Source organism: Eleutherodactylus coqui, chromosome 1 (assembly GCF_035609145.1).
Source record: "Eleutherodactylus coqui strain aEleCoq1 chromosome 1, aEleCoq1.hap1, whole genome shotgun sequence".
NCBI lineage: Eukaryota > Metazoa > Chordata > Amphibia > Anura > Eleutherodactylidae > Eleutherodactylus > Eleutherodactylus coqui.
Window position 1 is genome coordinate 38,905,616 of NC_089837.1, and position 23,909 is coordinate 38,929,524.

The 23,909-nt window shown below is 42.7% G+C and overlaps 2 protein-coding genes across 4 annotated transcripts in view; one reads left to right on the plus strand and one right to left on the minus strand.

Annotated features, from left to right (window-relative positions):
* Window positions 1-23,909, minus strand: part of LOC136607684 (zinc finger protein 271-like) — a 521,708-nt gene that overhangs the window by 330,962 nt on the left and 166,837 nt on the right. The gene's annotated exons all lie outside the window — the stretch shown is intronic.
* LOC136608007 (oocyte zinc finger protein XlCOF22-like) lies at window positions 1,441-18,888 on the plus strand. 3 transcript variants are annotated; one of them, XM_066589080.1, is made up of 5 exons: window positions 1,441-1,540; window positions 10,939-11,325; window positions 11,839-12,018; window positions 12,103-12,226; window positions 15,317-18,888. In XM_066589080.1, the coding sequence occupies exons 2-5, from the start codon at window positions 11,248-11,250 to the stop codon at window positions 16,684-16,686; spliced, it is 1,752 nt and encodes a 583-aa protein (XP_066445177.1). In that variant the 5' UTR covers window positions 1,441-1,540; window positions 10,939-11,247; the 3' UTR covers window positions 16,687-18,888. The 3 variants fall into 3 exon arrangements, with proteins under 3 accessions (XP_066445177.1, XP_066445175.1, XP_066445176.1); XM_066589078.1 differs by having other exon boundaries at window positions 10,939-12,018; XM_066589079.1 differs by lacking the exon at window positions 1,441-1,540 and having other exon boundaries at window positions 10,383-12,018.

A 23,909-nucleotide genomic window follows, 5' to 3' on the forward strand; every position in this document is an offset into this window, starting at 1 on the left:
GAGATGCACAGCCAGACCAGGTCGGATCCAGACCAAGTAAGATTATCACCAAAGAATAAGGTCACGGCAGCTTCAGATGAAATTTGTAAAAAGGTTTATTTTTATTCCTCCATGATAAAACAGCTGGCGACGTTTCGACCTGAACAGGTCTTTATCAAGCTTAGCTAGCATAGACAAGCAACACACACACACATATATATATATATATATATATATATATATACAGACATAAAGAGTACAAACAAGTTTCAGCTGGGTCCAAGTGGGTTGTTTGTAGGATTAACCACATAATAGCTAAACCAACCTCACCCAAATTAAAAAGAGCGGACATGGTCTCCACCGCTGCGGGGTGCCGGTAATGCGTTAAACATGTCATCATGTGTTGAAATCAGTGGAACCATGACACATCATCAGGCACTGTGCAGTGTGGGCATGTGCAAAACGTTTTAAAGTATCGCGGCAAATATTGAAGCATGACCAAAAAGTCCCCTCAGCGTCATCACTCACGGAGCGGGCGCATGCACGTGAGTGCAAGAATATCGCTATATGAAGCGCAGAAATTTCTTATGGCGTTCCTGCCATGACACACAGTTGGCAGCAATAGGATGGCATACAAGGAAACTCCTGATACTAGCCATTAGATACAACAGTCAGTAGTGACCGCGGCATCTAGGTGGTGGGACAGAAAGAAGGGCTCCAGTTCAGAAGCTTGCTATGGGGCCCAGGCTTCTCTAGTTATGCCCTTGTATATAATAACAAGCTTACAAAAAGTGAGAGCAAGTGCCAAGTACCAGATAATATAACACTGTACCCATGTACACCACAAGGGGGACGTGAGACAAATAATCCTGTGCCGGTACCGTCCTGCCCCGGGATGGCGGCAGCACTGATGTAACTTCAGCAAAGCCTTTGAGGATATAATACATTACAGGGTTCAAAGGGGTTAAAGACGCTGCAGGATATTTATGGAAAATGTCTAAAAAAAGAATAAAAAGTATTGTCCATAGCAACCAATCACAGCGCAGCTCTCATTCCTCATGGCGCTCTTGACAAATTACGTTTTTTGGCTACATGGGTAAAAAAAATGGTCACTTTGCTTTTAGACTCTTTCATAAATCTCGAATGATTCCAACTCATCTGCAATTTCCTCTTCTTAACGCAAAACACAGGAGCTCCGCCCCCTTATATACTAATCACATGACGGTGACATCATCACAGGTCCTTCAGCCACAACTTCTCCTATCACAATTCCAGCAACCTGATTGGTTGTTTGGATTGTCTGATTCAACTTGATTGGTTGTTTAGGTTCCCTTATTCAACCTGATTGGTTGTTAGTGCCGAGTTTGAGATTAATATAGATATATGCCCTCCTCACTGCTCAGCTCCTCCCCTCATGTACTGATCACATGACAATGACATCATCACAGGTCCTTCAGCTATTGCGGTGTAGCAGCTCCTGCTCCCTGCTGTTGTATCTGTTATCAGCCAGAGGATACATACACACTGATATCAGAGCTCTGTGTGTGACTCCGGCCGGCAGGTAAGAGGCGGCGGAGGGTCTTGTGGGGAGGTCAGACACGGTCCATGTGGTTATTACTACAGGGGTGCGGGGGAGGAATGTATGAAGGTCCCAGAGGATGGATGGCGGTGATATACAGAGCTGTGGAAGTGTTCCTGGCCGGTGGGGAGAGAACGCTGCGGAGGAAGAGCGCTGATGAGGCCGGAAGGGATAATAGATTATTCTTGGTAATTAATACAATACAAAGTGACCGAACAAAACAGGAATGTAACCCCATCAGTATTCGGGGTGACGCCCTTCACCTTCACTGCAGCATCAGCTCTTCTAGGGACACTTGCACACAGTTTTTGAAGGAACTCGGCAGGGAGGTTGTTCCAGATCTTGGAGAACTAAGTTCAGATCTTCTGTGGATGTCGGCTCGCTCCAATCCTTCTGTCTCCTCATGTTAACCCAGAGAGACTGGATGATGTGAGATCAGGGCTCTGTGGGTCCAAATCATCACTTCCAGGACTCCCTGTTCTTCCTTTTGCTGAAGATAGTTCTTACTGATGTTGGTGGATGTTTGGGGTTGTTGTCCTGCTGTGGAATGAATGTGGAGCCAATCAGTCGCCTCCCTGATGGTATTACATGAGGGCTAAGTATCTGCCTGAATGTCTCAGCATTGAAGACATCATTAATCTTGACCAAATCCCCAACTCCATTTGCTATAATACAGTCGCAAACTTGTAGGGACCCTCCACCATGCTTCACTGCTGCCTACAGACACTCATTATTGTACCGCTCTCCACCATGCTTCACTGCTGCCTACAGACACTCATTATTGTACCGCTCTCCACCATGCTTCACTGCTGCTTGCAGACACTCATTATTGTACCGCTCTCCACCATGCTTCACTGCTGCCTGCAGACACTCATTATTGTACCGCTCTCCACCATGCTTCACTGCTGCCTGCAGACACTCATTATTGTACCGCTCTCCACCATGCTTCACTGCTGTCTGCAGACACTCATTATTGTACCGTTCTCCACCATGCTTCACTGCTGTCTGCACACACTCATTATTGTACCGCTCTCCACCATGCTACTCTGCTACTTGCAGACACTCATTATTGTATCACTTTCCACCATGCTTCACTGCAGCCTGCAGACACTTATTATTGTACCGCTCTCCACCATGCTTCACTGCTGCCTGCAGACACTTATTATTGTATCGCTCTCCACCATGCTTCACTGCTGCCTGCAGACACTTATTATTGTATCGCTCTCCACCATGCTACTCTGCTGTCTGCAGACATTCATTATTGTACCGCTCTCCACCATGCTTCACTGCTGCTTGCAGACACTCATTATTGTACCGCTCTCCACCATGCTTCACTGCTGCCTGCAGACACTTATTATTGTATCGCTCTCCACCATGCTTCACTGCTGCCTGCAGACACTTATTATTGTATCGCTCTCCACCATGCTACTCTGCTGTCTGCAGACATTCATTATTGTACCGCTCTCCACCATGCTTCACTGCTGCTTGCAGACACTCATTATTGTACCGCTCTCCACCATGCTTCACTGCTGCCTGCAGACACTCATTATTGTACCGCTCTCCACCATGCTTCACTGCTGCCTGCAGACACTCATTATTGTACTGCTCTCCACCATGCTTCACTGCTGTCTGCAGACACTCATTATTGTACCGCTCTCCACCATGCTTCACTGCTGTCTGCACACACTCATTATTGTACCGCTCTCCACCATGCTACTCTGCTGTCTGCAGACATTCATTATTGTACCGCTCTCCACCATGCTTCACTGCTACTTGCAGACACTCATTATTGTACCGCTCTCCACCATGCTTCACTGCTGCTTGCAGACACTCATTATTGTATCACTTTCCACCATGCTTCACTGCAGCCTGCAGACACTTATTATTGTACCGCTCTCCACCATGCTTCACTGCTGCCTGCAGACACTTATTATTCTATCGCTCTCCACCATGCTTCACTGCTGCCTGCAGACACTTATTATTGTATCGCTCTCCACCATGCTTCACTGCTTCCTGCAGACACTTATTATTGTATCGCTCTCCACCATGCTTCACTGCAGCCTGCAGACACTCATTGTACCGCTCTCCACCATGCTTCACTGCTGCCTGCAGACACTCATTATTGTACCGCTCTCCCCGATGCTTCACTGCTGCCTGCTGACACTCATTATTGCACTGCTCTCCCCGATGCTTCACTGCTGCCTGCAGACATTCATTATTGTACCGCTCTCCATCATGCTTCACTGCTGCCTGCTGACACTCATTATTATACCACTCTCCATCATGCTTCACTGCTGCCTGCTGACACTCATTATTGTACCGCTCTCCATCATGCTTCACTGCTACCTGCTGACACTCATTATTGCACTGCTCTCCCCGATGCTTCACTGCTGCCTGCAGACATTCAATATTGTACCGCCCTCCATCATGCTTCACTGCTGCCTGCTGACACTCACTATTGTACCACTCTCCACCATGCCTCACTGCTGCCTGCAGACACTCATTATTATACCGCTCTCCACCATGCTTCACTACTACCTGCAGACACTCATTATTGTACCGCTCTCCACCATGCTTCACTGCTGCCTGCAGACACATTATTGTACCACTCTCCACCATGCTTCACTGCTGGCTGCAGACACTTATTATTGTACCGCTTTCCACCATACTTCACTGCTCCCTGCAGACACTCCTTATGGTATCATTCTCCACCATGTTTCACTGCTGCCTGCAGACACTCATTATTGTACTGCTCTCCACCAACAGAGATTGGAGCTGCAGGAAGATCATTTGCATATTCCTGTTCATTCTGGGAAGAGCAAAGAATCACTGTAAATGGGGAGATTGTCCGGATTTGCCGGGTCTAACTGCTCGTAGGACATCGCCAGAACAGAGATTGGAGCTGCAGGAAGATCATTTGCATTTTTCCTATGCATTCTGGGAAAAGCAAAGAATCACTGTAAGTGGGAAGATTGCCAGGATTAGCCAGGTCTAACTGTTTTGAGGAAATCGCAAACCGCACGCTGCACGTATACACGTAGTATCTTTACTGTCAGTAGTAACCTCTCTACAATTCTTGACTTTTAAAAGTTTGGAAGTAGACATCATCTAACAACATGGAAAAGGAGAGGAACCATATGGTGAGCTGCAACGTATGCTATATGTTTACAAACCTACCAGAGGAGAACCTAAACTTCACCTGCCAGAAATGCAAACTTTTGTCTCTACTGGAGAAAAAGGTGTATAGTCTTCAGGAGAGAATAGCTGCATTGAAACTCATTGGGGAAGATGAGGCTTTCTTTGACAGAGCAGAAGAAAGTCTTCAACATGTTGAAGAAAAAGAGGTGTCCAGTGTACCTGCAGAAGCCGAGGAATGGAAGCAAGTGACCCAAAGAAGCAGGAGGATCAGGAGTCAGCTAGCAACCATACTGCTTGGGAACCAGTACAAGGTTCTCACGCAGGGGGGCCTGGTACTGGTTCCTGAGCAGAAGGAGAAAGAGGTACAGCCAGAAATGACTCTACCCACACAGAACAAAGCAGAGAAGAAAGAGGTACAGCAAAAATGACTCTACCCGCAAAGAACAGAGTAGATGAAAAAGGGGTAGAGCAAGAAATGACTCTACCCACAAAGAACAGAGCAGAGGAGAAGGAGGTACAGTAAGAAATGACTCTACTCACAAAGAACTGTGTAGCAAGCACACAAAGTCCTCTTGAATGGAGAAAAAGAAGTGCTGTTGTGAAGAAGAAAAGGAGAGTGGTGGTTTGGGGGGATTCCGTATTGAGAGGAACAGAGGCTGCTGTCTGCAGACCTGACACCTCATGAGAGGTGTGCTGTCTTCCAGGTGCACAAATCAAAGATGTGTCTGATGGGCTGTCAAGACTCTTTAGTCCTACAAAACACCACCCATTCCTACTACCATAATACATGTAGGGACAAGTGACACTGCAAAAAAGGACCTTGCAACTATCTGCAGAGACTTTGAAGACCTTGGAAAGAAGGTGAAGGAACTAGGAAGACAGGTGGTCTTCTCATCCATCCTCCCAGTGGATGGCCATGGAATAAGAAGATAGAACAGGATTCTAGAGGTGAACAACTGGCTACATTGCTGGTGCCATCAGCAAAGCTTTGGATTTCTAGACCATGGAGTGAATTACCTATATGATGGACTGCTTGCTAGAGATGGGTTGCACCTTACAAAAAATGGTAAGCATATATTTGGTTGGTGCCTTGCTTCACTCATTAGGAGAGCTTTAAACTAGAATAATATGAGCAGGGACGTGAAAGTCCAGTTAAAAATATACAGCTAATTAATACATTAGAGAACCTCGCTATTAGAAGTGGAAAGGAAGAACAAAGACAAAACATTCAGAAGAAAAGTAGAGGAGCAAGAGACACCCATCACAAACAGAACTGTCCAAGAAGGTTGGGAAATATTGCAAAATGAGATTCTCCAAGCACAATCGTTAACAATCCCTAAAAAAAGGAAGAATGGGAAGCCTTTAAAGAGACCAGGATGGATGAACACAGAACTTGCACTCATGTTAAAAAGAGCGAAAAATATGTTTAGCAAATGGAAAGAGGGGGAATATCTAAAGAAGAAGATAATGGTGTCTGCAGAAACTGTAGGGCAAGTGTTAGATTATTAAAGCTAATAATGAATTGAGGCTTGCAACAGAGGCCAAAAGCAATAAAAAAGGATTTGGGGGGTATGTCAAAAGCAAAAGAAAGGTCAAAGAGGCTGCTTACAAGATCAAAATGGTGAATTTGTTAAGAATGATGTTGAGAAGGCCGAACGTTTAAATTCCTATTTTGTATCTGTTTTCTCTCAGAAAGTAGATGGAACATCAACTGATCTTTGCTGTGCTATTGGGGGGATAAAATAATGCAGACTATCTGTAAGCAGAGAGATGAAGACAATTCATGGAGAACAGAAGTCCCAGAAGATTGGAAAATGGCAAATGTTATCCCTATCTTCAAAAAAGGGAAGAAGGTGGATCCAGGAAACTAAACTACAGGCCTGTGAACCTGACTTTTATACCAGTAAAGATCGTTGAAAAAATTTAAACAGCATGTATGCAAGTACTTGAATAAAAATGCAGTAATTAACCAGAGCTAGCATAGGTTTGTAAGAAACAAATCATGCCAGAAAAATCTAATTTCCTTTTATGACAGAATCACCGACTGGGCTTATCTGGGAAATATGGTAGACATAGCATATCTTGACTTTAGTAAAGCATTTGACAAAGTATCTCATACCATACTTATTCAAAAAATGACCAAAAATGGGATTGACAAGGCAATTGTTAGGTGGATTCACAACTGGCTGAGTGATCGTACTCAAAGAGTAGTCACAAATGGCTGAATATCCAAGTGGAAGAATGTACCAAGTGGGGTACCACAAGGCTCTGTCCGAGGCCCAGTGTTGGTCAACATTTTTTTATAAATGATCTGGAGGATGGGATTCATGGAAAACTGATCAAATTTGCAGAGGACACAAAGCTAGAAGAGATATCTAACACTAGAGAAGAGAATATTCAAAAGGATCTAGAAAAGCTTGAACAGTGCGCAGCAACTAAGAGAATGGTATTTAACAAGGAGAAATGCAAAGTCCTACATCTGGGCAAGGAAAATGAAGAAAGCACATACAGAATGGGAGGAATTGGGCTAAGCAGCAGCACATGTGAAAAAGACTTGGGTATACTAATAGATCATAGACTGTATTAAGAGAAGCATGGAGTCTAGATCACGTGAGGTAATTATCCCCCTCTATGTCAGGTCTGGCAGCTCTGGGGGTCTCCGTGTCCGCACTACTGGTCCTAGTACCCAGGCTGCGGGTGTGCGACGCAGGAAAGCCCCGGTCTTTGTGACCTCTACTAGTCGCCGTGATCCGGTACACCAGCTCTGGGCACGCGCTCCCGTGCGCATGGGGCATGCGCCTAGTTATCCGTGTTGCTGGGGACGCGGCGGGTTACCGCCCTGTACCGTGTTCCAGCTGCCATGACTCCTGGGTGCGCCTGCCTGTCTTGAGCAGGCATCGAGGGCTGTTTCTTCCAGCGTCCGGGTTTTGGCTCCTGCTGCTGTCAGGCTCCTCGCCCCAATCAGCTGTTGGGGCCGGAGTTCTGACAGCATTTAAACGTCTCAGTTCCTGTCAGTGTTTGCCAGTGTGTTTGGTCTCCAGCTACACCTGCGTATCCTGTGTTTGATTTCCGGATGTGACTTGCTTGCTTCGGACCTGACTTTGCCTTTCCCTGACCCCTTGTACCTTGTGCTTCTCTGTTGCCGACCCTAATTGCCTGACCTACCTTTGTGTTTTGTTTGTTTCTTGTATTTTTCTGTGTGTCTGGCTCCTGCCCCGCATCCCTAGCTAGCCTAGGAACTGTTGCCCCGTTGGCGCCCTAGGGCCTAGCCTAGGGGGGCAAGTAGGTAGGGACATGGGTTGCGGGTAACTCAGGGACTCCCAGTCACCTGGACCCCAGCTCCTGGACACTCCATTCTTCCTTGGTCAGACCTCATATGGAATACTGTATCCAGTTCTGGGCACCCCACTTTAAAAAAGACATCGGCAAACTGGAGCAAGTTCAGAGAAGACTTACCAAGATGGTGAGCGGTAAGCAAATCATGTCCTATGAGGAACAGTTAAAGGATCTGGGAATTCTTAACTTGCAAAAAAGAAGGCTGAGAGGAGACTTAATAGCTATCTACAAATATCTGAAGGGCTGTCACAGTGCAGAGGGATCAGTCCTATTCTCATCTGTACAAGGAAAGACTAGAAGCAATGGGATGAGACTGAAAGGGAGGAGACACAAACTAGATATTAGACAGTGAGGGTGATCAGTGAGTGGAACAGGTTACCACGGGAGGTGGTGAGTTCTTCAATGGAAGTGTTCAAACAAAGGCTGGACAAATATCTGTCTGGGATGATTTAGTGAATTCTGCACTGAGCAGGGGGTGGGACCAGATTACCCTGTAGGTCCCTTTCAACTCTACCATTGTTTGATTCACTGCTGCCTGCAGACACTCATTATTGTACCACTCTTCATCATGCTTCACTGCTACCTTCATTATTGTACTGCTCTACACCATTCTTCACTGCTGCCTGCAGACACTCATTATTGTACTGCTCTACACCATTCTTCACTGCTGCCTGCAGACACTCATTATTGTACTGCTCTACACCATTCTTCACTGCTGCCTGCAGACACTCATTATTGTACTGCTCACCACCATGCCTCACTGCTGCCTGCAGACACTCATTATTGTACCACTCTTCATCATGCTTCACTGCTACCTTCATTATTGTACTGCTCTACACTATTCTTCACTGCTGCCTGCAGACACTCATTATTGTACTGCTCACCACCATGCTTCACTGCTGCCTGCAGGCACTCATTATTGTACAGCTCTGCTGCCCTTCAGCAAACAAGCTGCCTTCTGTTACAACCAAATATTTTGACTCATCTGTCTGGAGCATCGGCTGCCATTCATCTAGACTTCAGTTCCTATGTTTACATCCATACTTGAGTTGCTTAGACTTTCTTCTACATCAATGGTCTAGCGTTTTGGACACAATTCTTCCATGGAGACCACTTCTGATCACACCTCTCCAAACAGAAGATGGGTCTACTGGGGCCCCACTGGTTTCTGCCAGCTCTTAGCTGATGGTACTGCGGGATATTTTCTTAATTCAAGGGGAAGTAAGCATGAGGTGTCTTCCATCTGCCATGGTGTATGACCTATGACATAAAAATGTCATAGTTGTGAAGGTAAAGGGCGGTTACACGAAATTTGGATGGGATTTAGGTTTCTCTTTTGTTCCTTCACTTTGCATTTTATTAATTTGCTAAAATAAACTATTAACATTTCTATTATTGAAAGAATTCTTACTTTGCAGCATTGTTTCCCACAACTATTTAACACATTTTAACAGTAATGTGTGTGTATGTACAGTGTGTGTGTGTGTGTATATATATATATAATATATATATATATATATATCCTCTTCATGACTTTGCCTACTGCATAATACCCTTTATAGCTTTACCTATAACCTTATAGCTCTGCCTATATCCTAATGGCTTTTATGGCTTTGTCTATAGCGTTTATCACTTTAAGCTTTAACCTTATGGCTATTCCTATAGCCTAATAGCCTGTTAGGCCTTTTGCCTCATGGCCGGTTGTGGCCTTTTGCCTTATAACCTAATTATCTATTATCACTTTATCTGTGCTTTTATGTCTTTGGGGCTTTGCCTGTGGCCTAGCAGCCTTTGTGGGTTTGGCCTTTTAACTTTTGTGGTTTATGTATGGTCTTCAGTCTTTGGGTGTTGACTATACCCTTTTTGTGTTATAATTAGGGCCTCCATGCCGGACCTACGGCTTGTGGCCTCTGGGCCTCACCTATACATGTTAGCCTGTAGGTTTTGTGACTGCTGAGCTTTGCCTACGGCTCTATGATCTGCCTATGACTTATAGCCTCTAGGCTCTGCCTATGCCCCGTTTACTCATATCCTCTGTGTTGGGCTGTTGGCCGGTGACCTCTGATTTGATAGGTGATCTTCAGTGGAAAGACAATAGACGAAGCCTCTTTTTCCTCACCGCACATCTTCAGTAAGGTATCTATGGTAAAGAATACCTTTGGAAATCTGATGATTGTATAAGAACAAGATGACAAATAGATGTTGGTCACAATTTGCCTCCGATAGGGAATATTTATATAAATCTTCCTTCCTGAAGTTGCCTCCTTATGTGGAATAGTTATAGGAGGCTTTTATACTTTGGAACATTTATTTTTGGTAAGCTGTCTCCACGGATCCTCTGAACTTTAAAATCGATAACTCAATCTAGAATCTTGGCTTAGATTCATCCAGAGTACAAGATATTGGAATCAGACTTCCTAAGAACAATATCATAGTGTGTTCTATAGTCTAGCTGGCTCTAGTAGAGAAACCAGTGCAACGGGGTCTAAAAGCCATTATATATTATAAGAGGGTGTTGATCCTTCAAGGTTACAAGTTAGTTGAAGATACTTTATTGGTGGAAAACTGATTACCGGTAAGTAATCTTGTTGTTTCCGGTGTCCTGTATCCATTACACTGCTGGAAACTACTACAGCAATCTCATGACGTTTATTGTACACATGATCACTTCAGCCAGTCACTGTCCTTAGCTTTCATGTTTGCATGAATGGCACTTGACCACTAGAGACAGTGATTGTCTACAGTAGTCACATGAATGATGAATGACACATAGCTGATGCAGGAGCTTATGGTACCGGAGTATGGAGGCACTTGGGGGTTAAGTAGGTATTTTTTTTACTGAAGTGATGCTACATCGCACTTTGGATGGTTTATCTTATCTTCTATTGTCTTTGTATTCCTTAAAGGAAGATTCCTAATTCACACAAGATATATCATAAATGTCTGATCAATACAGGACCCATGTCTGAAACCCACACCTATCTTGAAAACTGCCCATCCACCTCAACCCCATTCTGGCTTACCACCACTGCCTGAGATTGCGGAATCAGCTAAACTGCTGTTGTACACGGTTTCTTTAACTTTCATAGAAGTGAAAGGGAATTGCGTAAACAGCGTAGCACAGCGAACTGCCGGCAGTACCAGAACCCTCTGGTTTATCCAGTTCTCTCGTATTATCATCCAAAGCAGTCCTTCTTCTGAATGACCCACCAAGGATGGACACAGAAAGAAATGACATTACCATAAGAATATTAAACTTCACCTTGGAGATCATCTACCTGCTGACCGGGGAGGTAAACTTTTCTGTATTTCTGTAATACTTATTGTATTATGTAACAAGTCAGACTAAGGGAAGAGAAAATCCATTGTAGGAAGTAATAGGAACAATCCAGTGTCCTCTATAACGGTCTTCAGATCTTCTAAGCAAAGGAAAAAAAAATAAAAAATGAAAAGCAGAAAATCAGATCGGCCACCAATATGGTCAGTTCTGTATGGTGGGAACCAATGACCTAATAGTAATGTTGTAGAGCAATGAGTATTTAGCTTCTCTCATTCTAATAATGCGCCCCTCTCAAACAGCGTGCCCACATACAATTCCTTGCATTGAGGAGGCACTTCCGGAGATGGCAGAGTTCAAAGTGCTGGGCTATCGCCAGCTGGCACATTGCAAGTAATGGGGTGGTAGTATACATGTTTGGCTGCCAGATGTCTCACTAGAGCTTTGTATGTCGGGGTCACAATCTCCCTCTTTCTACCTAGGGAAGAATACTTGGTTCAGTCCTCTGCATGTTTCTCCCCATACACAGGTTTACACAATAGTAAAGAAGACATCGGGTGACTGTACGACTCCCAACAGCCATCTCCATGAGTCAGGAGGATGGAGCAGGAGCCAGAGCCCCATCACAGAGGCTCCTCCTCACTTACCGATACATGAGCAGAAGATCCTAGAACTCACCAACAAGATCACTGAGCTGCTGACTGGAGAGGTGACACTGCTGGGAATGCTGGGAAATTATACAGTAACAGCACTAGAGGTGTCTGGGTAATGACGGTATCTTTGTGTGTGTCAGGTTCCTATAAGGTGTCAGGATGTCGCTGTCTATTTCTCCATGGAGGAGTGGGAGTATGTAGAAAGTCGCAAGGATCTGTATAAGAACATCATGATGGGAAACCTCCAGCTTTTTACATCAGAAGGTAACCAGATATATTTTGACATTATTTTTTCAAGTGTATGTGGCATGTATGGTATTTACATAACATTACCTTATTTGGGGGCTTTTCACTTATCTCATGTTGAGTATAAGCTCCTAATTTTTTTTTCAACTCCTTACTTCCTTTTTTTCTATGGCGGTTAGTATGGGATCTAACAGGGAACCAGTCACCTGGCTTATGCTGCCCGAACCACGTTGTGCCTGTTTTACTGAGCTATACTCGAAGCATTAAAAATAGTTAGAGGTCCATCACCGGGCTTTCCTTTATAGCTTTTAAAAAAAAAAATTTTTTACACATTTAAAACAAGAAATTATTTTAGGGTGGGATTTTATACTGTTGGGTTTCTAAAACCAATGGGCTTATTTACGAATACTGTCTAAAAGTTAGACAATAACAACTTAGACTAGATAGCCGTATAATGCACCAGATTCATCACAGTAGCTCTGCTGAATGGTAGATAGCTGAATTAAAATTATCTAGTCTAAGCTTGGACCACATTTTAGTTGGTTTAGTTTAACTTGGGTCATGCCCCCATTTCATAAAACCATGCCCCTATATAGTAAATCTGCCCCAATGCCTTGTAAGCACAGATTAGTGCTCAATAGTGAAACTGACCCCGAAATGTATGAAGTCAGTAGTGACTCAAACTATACTTCTCTCACTGGACCCTACTGCCCTTTGGAAGTAGAAGTCACTACTGGTGGATCATCAATCAATGAGAGCTGTATCTGCAATTACGAGCGCCGGCCACCACACAGGGGTTGGAGCTAACTGCTTCGGCTCCATATCCCTGTGTTATAGCGCCAACAGCTGGCGCCCAATCAGCTGATCAACCGGGATCCTGAGAGATGGACCCCAAGCAATCAACTACTGTTTACTTATCCTGAGGGCTGGATAAGTAAGGGTTTCGGAGGGGATCAGGAAGGAGAGAGAGATCTCTCTCATTCTCCACCCCGCTCCCCTCCGCGGCCCCCCCGAATCTTCAGGGACGAGCCAGCGGTTACTCGAAAAAGGCAATGCTCTCTCGAGTAAATCGCCTTAACGCTCACCTCTAATCATATCTCCTAAACTATACTAAATATTTTTAAAAACATTACACTCCCAAGTTCAGATAAATCATAGAATTTAAATGGCTAATTAAAAGAAAAGTGACATTTTTTAACCCGTAAATAACAAAAAAATGTGTCACTTAAATGGTTAAAAGAGTCTAAATTCTAAGGGGAATGGATTCAACGGGGTGCCGGAAACCTTTATTACAGGTTCTGATTGATAACTTCCCTCTGTCTATGCCATACATCATACAGATGCTTTATAACTGAGAACAGGAGAATGTGTAGGCCTCGTTGACATGGTCATGAATTCAGCCTGAGGGCGCCTTCACACTACGAGAAAATCATGTCTTGCGCTGCGAGGGTAAGTGAACAAGCATGATTATGAAACCAATGAATTTCAATGGCTTCATTCTCATTTGTGATGTTTTCACTCCTATGATGCTGCGAGGAAAAAAAATCGCAGCATGTGCTATCTTTCTGCAATATCACCCATTGAAACTAATGGCGGAATATCGCGATCCTCTGCAGCTGCTGTGACAGCCACTCCAGGATATTCCTTCATCCCCACCGGGAGCTCCATCATCACTGAACACCCTGCCGCTGCCGTCACAATGTTTAGTGATGAGGGAACTCTCTGCGGGGATGAAGGAATCCCCTGCCGCGGCTATCATAGCTGCGGCAGGAGATTGCGATGTTCTCAATGGGGACGACGCTGCTACCACTGGCCCCATTGAAAACAAGTTGAAACCCCTGGATGAAGGAATCCCCTGCTGCAGCTCTCACAGCTGCAGCAGAGGATCGTGATCTTCTTCCATTGCTTCAAATTGGGACCGGCACTGCTGCTGCCCCATTAAAAGCAATAAGACGAGGGGACTCTCCACCGCGATGCGAGGCTGTTTTCACATGACAATGCCTCGAATCCAAGGGTTTTCAGAAGGTTTGCCAGCGCAAAATCGGGCTGTGATTCACTCTAGCCAGTGTGCAGGAGCCCTGAGATGCATACATTATCTCGTTAAGGGTGTTTTTACAGCATTTTAGGAAAAACTGAACTTCAGCTTTTTATGCAGTTTTTTTGCAGATTGTTTTTCATTTTTTTGTACCAAAGTCAGCCTTGGATGCAGCAAGGAGAAGCGTATTCTAGCTTTATATTTCCCATTCATTTTGAATCCACTTTTGACTTTAAATCAAAAACTGCATGAAAACCAGCAGCTTTTTGTTCCAATGAATGTTGTGTCAAGCCAGAATTAAATACTTTAAAGCTGAACAACCCCTTTAAGTTAGACTGTGGCCATGATCAGATTGTCAAAAATAGTATTTCATTAAATAATATTAAAGTGATGTAAAATTGGTATTAAAGGGCTAAAACATATTAGCAGAGAACGGGTTGGATTCCCAGACAAGATTGTGATGTTCAGATTTTTGAATTAGGTTTACATTATTAAACATCTCCCAGAATGTGGACCAGCATCGGGGTCTTGGTCGTTGATACATTTTAAATTATTCAAAAAAGTTTAATATGGCTGGAGTCACACATTTTTTTGTTTTGAACGAAAGCCAAAAGTAATGGGAATATACAGGAAGGGCTTAAAAGTCTCCATCTGGCTGGATCCACTTCTGGCTCTAGCTTAAAAAATACCACATAAAAAACTGCCTGTTTTTTTTTAGCCTAATGTTTGATTGTTCCCAGTAAGAAAAACCAAGTAATCTTGTAGATATGATAACTTGTAATGGCTAACAAAAATACATGATGCTAATACAAGTTTTCGAACCCTGTGTAAGTTCGAAAGCTTAAGCCAGAAGAACAACTCTGCATAGGTTTGAAAGCTTGCATTAACATCATGTATTTTTGTTAGCCATTAAAAGGTTGGCTCCCTTGCTAGGAACCATTACGTTTTGCTCTACTGGCTATTACCGTACTAAACTTTTTTTCATCTAGCCTAAAAATTGCCCATTTTTCTAGCCTAATATGAATGCTATAAATTTGTCTTGTAGTATATAAATAAAATTTTAATCTTAACAGAAAATCCCAGTGCAAAATCTGATGGAAACTTCATGTCGTCATCGCTAAATTACAAGATAGAAGATAAAGAGATCATGCAGTACTCTTCAGGAGAAAACCTCATTACCCTTAAAGTACATTCAAAACTTGACAGTACAGATCAGTCATATGATCCCAGTAAGAATTCTGATGGAAATTCCATGTCCTTTCTAAACTGTAAAACAGAAGATGAAGATATTGTGCCGCACTCTTCAGGAGAAAACCTTATTAACATTATTGAATATCCAAAATTTGAGAGTAAAGATCTATATGATTCCACTAATCACAAGGAACATTCGCTTGACCAATCACAGGATTTTACTACAGGTACGGGTCAGAAAATGTTTGGAGAATATGAAAAACAGGTTGTACACAATTCAGGTCTTTTTATACACAGAATAATTCACACAGGAGAGAAACTGTACTCATGTTCAGAATGCAGGAAATGTTTTGCACATAAAGCAAGTCTCCAGAGACATGAACGCATTCATACAGGAGAGAGGCCATACTCCTGTTCAGAATGTGGGAAATGTTTTTCACGTAAATCAGATCTTGCTAGACATATCAGAATTCACACAGGAGAGAAACCGTATTCATGTTCAGAATGTGGGAAATGTTTTTCCGACAGATCAGATCTTGCTCGACATAGGAGGAGTCACACAGGAGAGAAGCCATTTTCATGTCCAGAATGTGGGAAATGTTATACAGAGAAATTTGATCTTGCTAGACATGTGAGAGTTCACAGAGGGGATAAGCCATACTCCTGTTTAGAATGTGGGAAATGTTTTACAGATAAATCGGATCTTGTTAAACATCAGAGAATTCACACAGGAGAAAAACCATTTTCATGTTCAGAATGTGGGAAATGTTTTGTTATCAAATCAAATCTTGTTAGACATGAGAAACTTCACAGAGGAGAGAAACCGTTTTCATGTCCAGAATGTGGGAAATGTTTTACAGATAATTCCGATCTTGTTAGACATGTGAGAATTCACACAGGGGACAAGCCATACTGCTGTTTAGAATGTGGGAAAGGTTTTACAGATAAATCTGTTCTTGTTACACATCAGAGAATTCACACAGGAGAGAAACCATTTCCATGTCCAGAATGTGGGAAATGTTTTGTGATGAAATCAAATCTCATTAAACATCAGAGAATTCACACAGGAGAGAAGCCATTTTCATGTTCAGTATGTGGTAAATGTTTCACTGCTAATGACAAACGTAATGCTCATCAGAGACGTCACTCAGGAGAGAACCCGTTCTCATGTTCAGAATGTGGGAAATGTTTTATGCAGAAATCAGATCTTGTTACACATCAAAAATGTCACTTAGAAAAGAAGTCAATTTGATGTTTTAGATGTGGAAAATGCTTTACTAAGAAAAACATTTTGAAAAATGATCAGAGAATTCATATAGAGAAGAACTCCTATTCTTGTTTAAAATCTGGAAGATGTGAAGAAAGGATTTTAAAACATCAGTTTATTCACAGACCTTGTCAGTAACAGTCAGGAAAAGAGTTTATTTTTTTGTGTGGAATTAGCCTGCATCTAAAATTCCAAATTATAGTTACCCGAGGTCAACTGAGAATGGGATCCATATGAAAACGTATTGTAGATATAATGAGTAAAAGAAAATGAGCCTTCATTTCAAAGGAGATCAAAATGGTATACATAAGAACAAGCTTACATGTTTCAAACTGATATGAATCCTAGCCGTAGGTCCTACAAATGCAATATGCCAAACGTTTTATGAAAATAAATAATTATGGAACCAGGAATCCATCATAGCATGTTGTTCTAGCACTACCTCACCCGAATGCTGCCATCCATTCAGCAATATGGAGCGTAGGGTTCAGGTGTGCTTACCACACATACGGGATCCTTCGGGGACATATTAGAGGTTTCTGATTTTCACTCAGCACAGTATGTTTTGACCAAGTTCCACTAAAATGTGTTCTTTAGTATTGGAGCTGATTTTTCTGGCCTCTGGTGAGTGGGACACCCTGTATGATGATGGTAAGGAGATGTATACAAGAGTCACCTGGCCGTCACATGTGCAGCAAGTATAGATCTAATATGATCATAAACATGATTGATGGAAATTACACACTTGTTTTAGATTATAGTGTATATAAGAATATTGAAGCATATGCCTTCAATACATTTCTGATATAATAAACAGACGAACCATGTGACTTACGTTGGCCAATAATGAGCAGAATTAGAGTATAAAGAATCCATAATAAAAAAGGAAAACTGGTAGCGTAATCCAAAAGGACCAATCCTGGATTTTGCACAATACATGGAGTTATCTGCTTCATACAATATGATGGTGGCCTGGCGAACAGCTGATGAGTGGGGATCACCTGACCATAGACTTCAACTTAAGCATGATGGGGATGTGTCCCAGAAACCTATTTATTGGGGGATACTTTCATCAGACTGAATGACATCCTAATAACAGGACATTTAGAAAGAGAAGCGTGGGAATGTCAGGAGCGTCTGATGAAATCAGGCAGCCCACCCCACAGTTCATGCATAAAAAACACTTAATTGTAAAAAATACATTTAAAACGGAACCAGTAATGATAACAATAAAGCCCGGGCTGTGGAAATTCTCAAGTGGTTGACTATTCATGATTTTGGTTTGACTTTCTTAGCATTTTTTACATCCCATATTGAGTAACTTGATTTTTGTATTTTTATTTTCATGAATCAAAAGTTCTCCAAACTAAAATATTCTTTAAAAATCAAGATAATTGTTAACATCCACTTGCTAATTTACCATGGCTGAAGAATATAACCTTTGACCAGTTTAAATGCAATAATTGCTCTGAGGACAAAGTTTTTTTTATCAGTAGGCGAAAGTACTATGTAAGAGGTTTAGGCAGAAGAAATATCCAGCCGGTTTGGTTCTAATGGCCGTCCTTAGAGCAAAAGCCCTTTCACAAGGTGATTGTTTACAGAACAAAACATTACAAAGCATCAGTCCTTCTTGTAATTATGTTTTTATTACTACTCTTTATTCTAGTCAGAAGAATATTAGGGATATATAAACTAAATATTGGTGTACTTTAATGAATGATTCATTTCTTAAAGATCGTATTCCTCCGATTCCAAAAACTACATGTAGAAGATCTACAACACTTCATAACCTTTTAGCTCCTCATTGTTTACATAGGGTCAATAATGCATTTTCTATTGTGGTTCCTTCTATTCTTGGGTCCTTTTAGTTGTGGTAAGACTCAGAGTTTATGTTGTCTCAGTATTGGGCGTGTCGTTAAAACTTTCAAGTCTTTGGTCATCCATGAATCATTCACTATCAAATCCCCAATTGTGAATCAAACTATGTGGTTTATCTGACCCAATGTGCCTGAAATCTACAATATGTGGGGAGAATCATTCAAGGCTTACGTATCCATATGAATAAGCATCGCTCTAATATTGCTTCTAGTTTTCTTCTTCATAGTGTTTCTAGACACTTTGCTGAAATACATGAATCCAATAACCTGTTTTCATCTGTTATCCCCATCGAACAAATCCTGGGATGTATTAACCCCTTGAGTGGCACGCCCGGAAATTTTCCGGGACGAGCTCCACTGCTCATAGTGACATAGCCCGGAAGATTTCCGGGCTATGTATCACTATGGGAGCTGCAGAGCACAATGCCACAAGCTGTGGCATTGTGCTCTGCCTGCACAGACCCACACAGAGCAGTGCAAGGGCTTTGAAAAACCAGCAGAAGATATTGCCGATATGTCGGCAACCTCCTGCTTTGTTTACAGGTTGCCATAGAGACCATCGGCTTGTCAGAAGCAAGCCGATGGTCTCTGTGGCAGGGAGAGCTTGGTGCTTGGCTGTGAAAGGACAGCTAGGTACCTGCTCTTACAGCAGAGATCAGGGAAAACCTCCGATCTCTGCTGTGTTAACCCTTTACATGCTGCAGTCTATGTGACTGCAGCATGTAAAGGGCTGTCACTGCAGCATGTAAAGGGCTGTCACCATCGGACCCCTGGAATGTGATCAGGGGTCCTGATGGGTCCCTGTGGAAGTCCCCTAAAGGGACAAAAAAAAAATTAAAAAAAAAAAAAAAAGGTAAAAAATTATAAAAAAAAATAATAAAAACACTTGTCTCACTTTACTTTGTAAAAAATCAAAAATACAATCACACATGTGGTATCCATGCGTCGTAATGACCCAGAGAAGGAAGTTAATACATTATTTAACCCCTTAATGACATGGCCCCTTTTTTTTCTTTTTTCCCCATTTCTTTTTTTCCTCCCCCCTGTTTAAAAAAATCACAACTTGTCCCGCAAAAAACAAGCCCTTATATGGCCATGTCAATGGAAAAATGAAAAAGTTATGGCTCTTGAGACGCAACTGCAAAATTAGTTGAAATTCAATGATTGGACCATTTTAAAAAACCTGCCCTGGTGGGCACGACAGGGTGGTAGGAAACCCGCCACTCAAGGGGTTAAGAGAAGTATAGAGTCTAGATCACGTGAGGTAATTATCCCCCTCTACTCTTCCTTAGTCAGACCTCATCTGGAATGCTGTGTCCAGTTCTGGGCACCCCACTTTAAAAAAGACATAGACAAACTGGAGCAAGTTCAGAGAAGAGTTACCAAGATGGTGAGCGGTCTGCAAATCATGTCCTATGAAGAACGGTTAAAGGATTAGGGAATGTTTAGCTTGCAAAAAAGAAGGCTGAGAGGAGACTTAATAGCAGTCTACAAATATCTGAAGGGCTGTCACAGTGCAGAGGGTTCAGCCCTATTCTCATCTGCACAAGGAAAGACTAGAAGCAATGGGATAAAACTGAAAGGGAGAAGACATAGATTAGATATTAGACAGTGAGGGTGATGAATGAGTGGAACAGGTTGCCACGGGAGGTGGTGAGTTCTCCTTCAATGGAAGTGCTCAAACAAAGGCTGGACAAATATCTGTCTGGGATGATTTAGTAAATCCTGCACTGAGCAGGGAGTTGGACCCGATGACACTGGAGGTCCCTTCCAACTCTACCATTCTATGTTTCTATGAAATCCCTGGAAATATTCCTAACAGGTTACAGAGGTTCTGCCAGTATGAGGCCTTTTGAAAATTGTAATTTCTTTTATTTTTTTTTGGCATGTATTAGTGGATTTTTATGGTTCTTAATACTATTTTTTTATATTTATTTCATGTAAGTGTTCATATGTTTTTCCTTCCGATACTGGATGGCATTTTATTGGTGAAATTTATGGTTTATAATTGATATTCTTACTATTTTATTAATTTTATATTAGCATATTTATGAATGTATTATTTGTTGCCTCCAATTAAAGACATTTTACAATGGAAGTACACTAGATATTTGTAATTACTTTTAATTCCTTAGTGTTTATTTATTGTCGTTTTAATTGCTGTATCTCAGATGTATTTCATGTTTTCATTGTTATGATTACTGATTCCCTTTTGTATGTAGTCTTTAATGAAACATTTATGAATGAACTGTGGGACGGGCTGGCCGATTTACGTCAGACACTCCTACGGGCTTCAGTGGTCTGATGAGAGGGGTCGATCTGTTGCTGAAAAGCGCCACCCAATAAACTCCTTTACCTACAGTTTTCCCTTGATGTGTGTCTTCCTGGTAATAGCGTCCTTGATATCCTTTGGGGATGATGTATCCTTGTCCACCAGAGAACCTGCAGCTGTCTACAGGCTACCAGATGTGTAGTGTCGTGGGTGCAACTTTACAAAGTGAAGTTTCCTATTTACCTAATATTGACTGTGAAAGTTACCCTGCACTATGGGAAACTTCTTTTTACTGTTTACTTTTTTTTACTGTTGTAGCTCAGAAGAAAATGGTCTCTGTATAACCTGGTAATACGCAGAACAGTGTCTTACTTAAAGCTACTAAAACATGCAGAATGGGGGTGTGGCCTAGCTGCTGGTGGGAGAAGACATGAAATACAGAGCTTTGGGAATTTTTCTGTAGGATCTCCCCCATCCTGCCTTTTTCTAGCCACGGCCAATCTCCGTTGTTCCAGAATTGCCCTCTCCTACCCTCGGAGCAGTTTGAGCCCTTAGTTGACCCTCTGAGAAGCAAATGCAAACTGCGGCCTACAGAAGCTTGCACATCCTTGGACTGCAGTACCGCATGCTGCTACCTAAGTGAGGACCTGTTATAGATGAACTTACCATACTGGAGCTGCTCCCTCGGCTTCATGTGCGCTGATCCGCTGGCTTCTGCTCGACTGTGGCTCCTGGCTGTTTCCCTTGGTCTGGTCTTACAGCAGTGACCGGCGATCCTTTTTACTGCACCGACGTTTGACCAGCCTGTACAGCTTCAGCTTCCGTCTCCTATAGCCAAAGGTTAGAAAGAGCTCCGTGTTTACCCACACCCGGTGCGCTGCTTGGCCCCATGTATCTAAGGTTCCCCATCCAAAAGGAGGCCGCCGCCATCTTGAGTACTGGCAGGCAAGAGGTCATAGCTTCGCTAGTTTTTCCCTGCAGCTGCAGAGGGGAACGATATTAACCAGAGAGGGGATGGGAGAGTAGTGCGAAAATAGAGTGAATAAAACAAAATAAGAGCACGGGAAGAACAAATAAGAGGAGAAAAGGAGATAAAAGAAAGAAATAAGAGGAAAAATAGAAAGAAGGGATAAAGAAAAGAAGGGAAAGCAAAGGAGAGAAAGGGTGCCTAATCTCTCCTTAGTCACATGCCTGGAATCCTTCACTCCTAAACCCTTCAGCTCTTCATTTTATAAACATCTACCATACAAGTATTTTCCTCCTATTAACCATGCTAAAAATGGACATCGCCACCTAGGGGTACATATTAAGATCTACTACCTCTAGTTTTAAATCCCCCTTAAATCCCTAATAACCCTTGAAGTAATGTTTGGTTGAAGATAAACCTACAATGACCTAAGGCATGGGAATTAGCATGTGTGTCGTCCGAGTCTGCCAACCTAATCTTCTGCTAATACATGCACTGTAACATTAACCGCCGAAACTGTAAAGATGACAAGAGCTAAGAAGAAGGGTGCGAGCCCTCCAAAACTGACTTGCTTCTTCTCAACTGCAATTTCTTCCCAAGAAACAGGGAATTCTAACTCCCCTGAACCGGTATCCACAATCCAAGTGCCTCAGCCTCCACCCTCTCCTAATAAAGTTTCACAAAGCTCTGATGAGGCTCAACCGTCTTCATCTACCAATACAGGTCCAAAACATATTTCATCTGAAGCGCTAAAAGCTATGTTCCAAGACCTTAAAGAAACAATCCAGAAGGATATTAAAGACGCTGTCTCAGCTATCTACAATGACATTAAAGCTATAGGTGAACGTGATCTGCACCTTGAGGAAAAGGTTGAGGACTTTGTGGTAGCTCACAACACCTTAGTGGATGCTCACACTGAGGTAAAGGATGATATCCTAGCAATAAAACAGATAGTCCTGGAGGATAGATCGAGGAGCAATAATATTAGATTCAGAAATATACCAGAAAACATCAAAGACTCACAAATCATGGAATTCCTCACTAATCTTTTTGTCGCTTTCATCCCTAATGCGTAACAACCAAACCTCCTCATTAACAGAGCACTCAGGGTTCCTAAACCTGAAAATTTACCAGCTGGAGTGCCTAGAGATGTGCTTGCAAGATTACACTTCTTCCACTTTAAGGGTTTCTGCACACTGGCGAGAGTGATATTCATGGCACGATATCACTCTTGCAAACCTTATAAAACGCCTGGATGCCAGGCGGTTTCATGTGAAAACAGCTTCACATCACAGCAGGGAATCTCTTCATCCCATTGCATTCAATGGGGCAGCAGCAGCAGAAAGCAATAGGAGATGATTGCCATAATCTGCAGCTGTTGTGACATCAGCAGCAGGGTATTCCATATTCCCTGTGGGTAGTCCCCTCATCACTGAATCACCAGCTGCAGCTGTCACAGCAGCAGCAGAGGATCGCGATCATCCCCCATTGCCTTCAATGGGGCCAGCGCACAAATCTCGCATGATATTCTTGCCAGTGTGAAGGTGCCCTAAAGATGCTCTCCTCAGAGCTTTGTCACAAGCTAAAGATCTTCCAGATTGCTTCCAGCAAATTTTTCTTTTCAGAGATCTCTCACATGCAGCCTTAGCTAGGCAAAAAAATTTGTAAAATATACAAGGATCTTAAGTAGAGATGAGCGAGTATACTCGCTAAGGCTAACTACTCGAGCAAGTAGTGCCTTAGCCGAGTATCCTCCCGCTCGTCTGTAAAGATTCGGCTGCCGGCACGGGTGACAGGTGAGTTGTGACGGTGAGCAGGGGGGAGCGGGCCGGCCCCTGAATCTTTAGAAATGGGTGGGAGGATACTCGGCTAAGGCACTACTCGCTCGGGTAGTTAGCCTTAGCGAGTATACTCACTCATCTCTAATCTTAAGCGATCAAAAAATTCTGTATAAATAGGGCTTCCCAGTGAAAATCCTGGTTTTCAAAAGCAACACCACTCATGTTATCCAAAGGAAGCAGATGTTATGTTCTCTGAATGGTCTCTTACCCCTCCACAAGACGAAGAATCCAAACCTTCTCCAACGAAAATG

What these genes read in the sequence shown, in the direction of transcription:
- LOC136608007 (XM_066589078.1), top strand. Translation starts at nt 11,758, where the DNA reads ATGTCGGGGTCACAATCTCCCTCTTTCTACCTAGGGAAGAATACTTGG. An exon ending in CTGAGCTGCTGACTGGAGAG is followed by an intron (nt 12,019 to 12,102) that starts GTGACACTGCTG and finishes TGTGTGTGTCAG; the next exon opens with GTTCCTATAAGGTGTCAGGA. An exon ending in CCAGCTTTTTACATCAGAAG is followed by an intron (nt 12,227 to 15,316) that starts GTAACCAGATAT and finishes TAATCTTAACAG; the next exon opens with AAAATCCCAGTGCAAAATCT.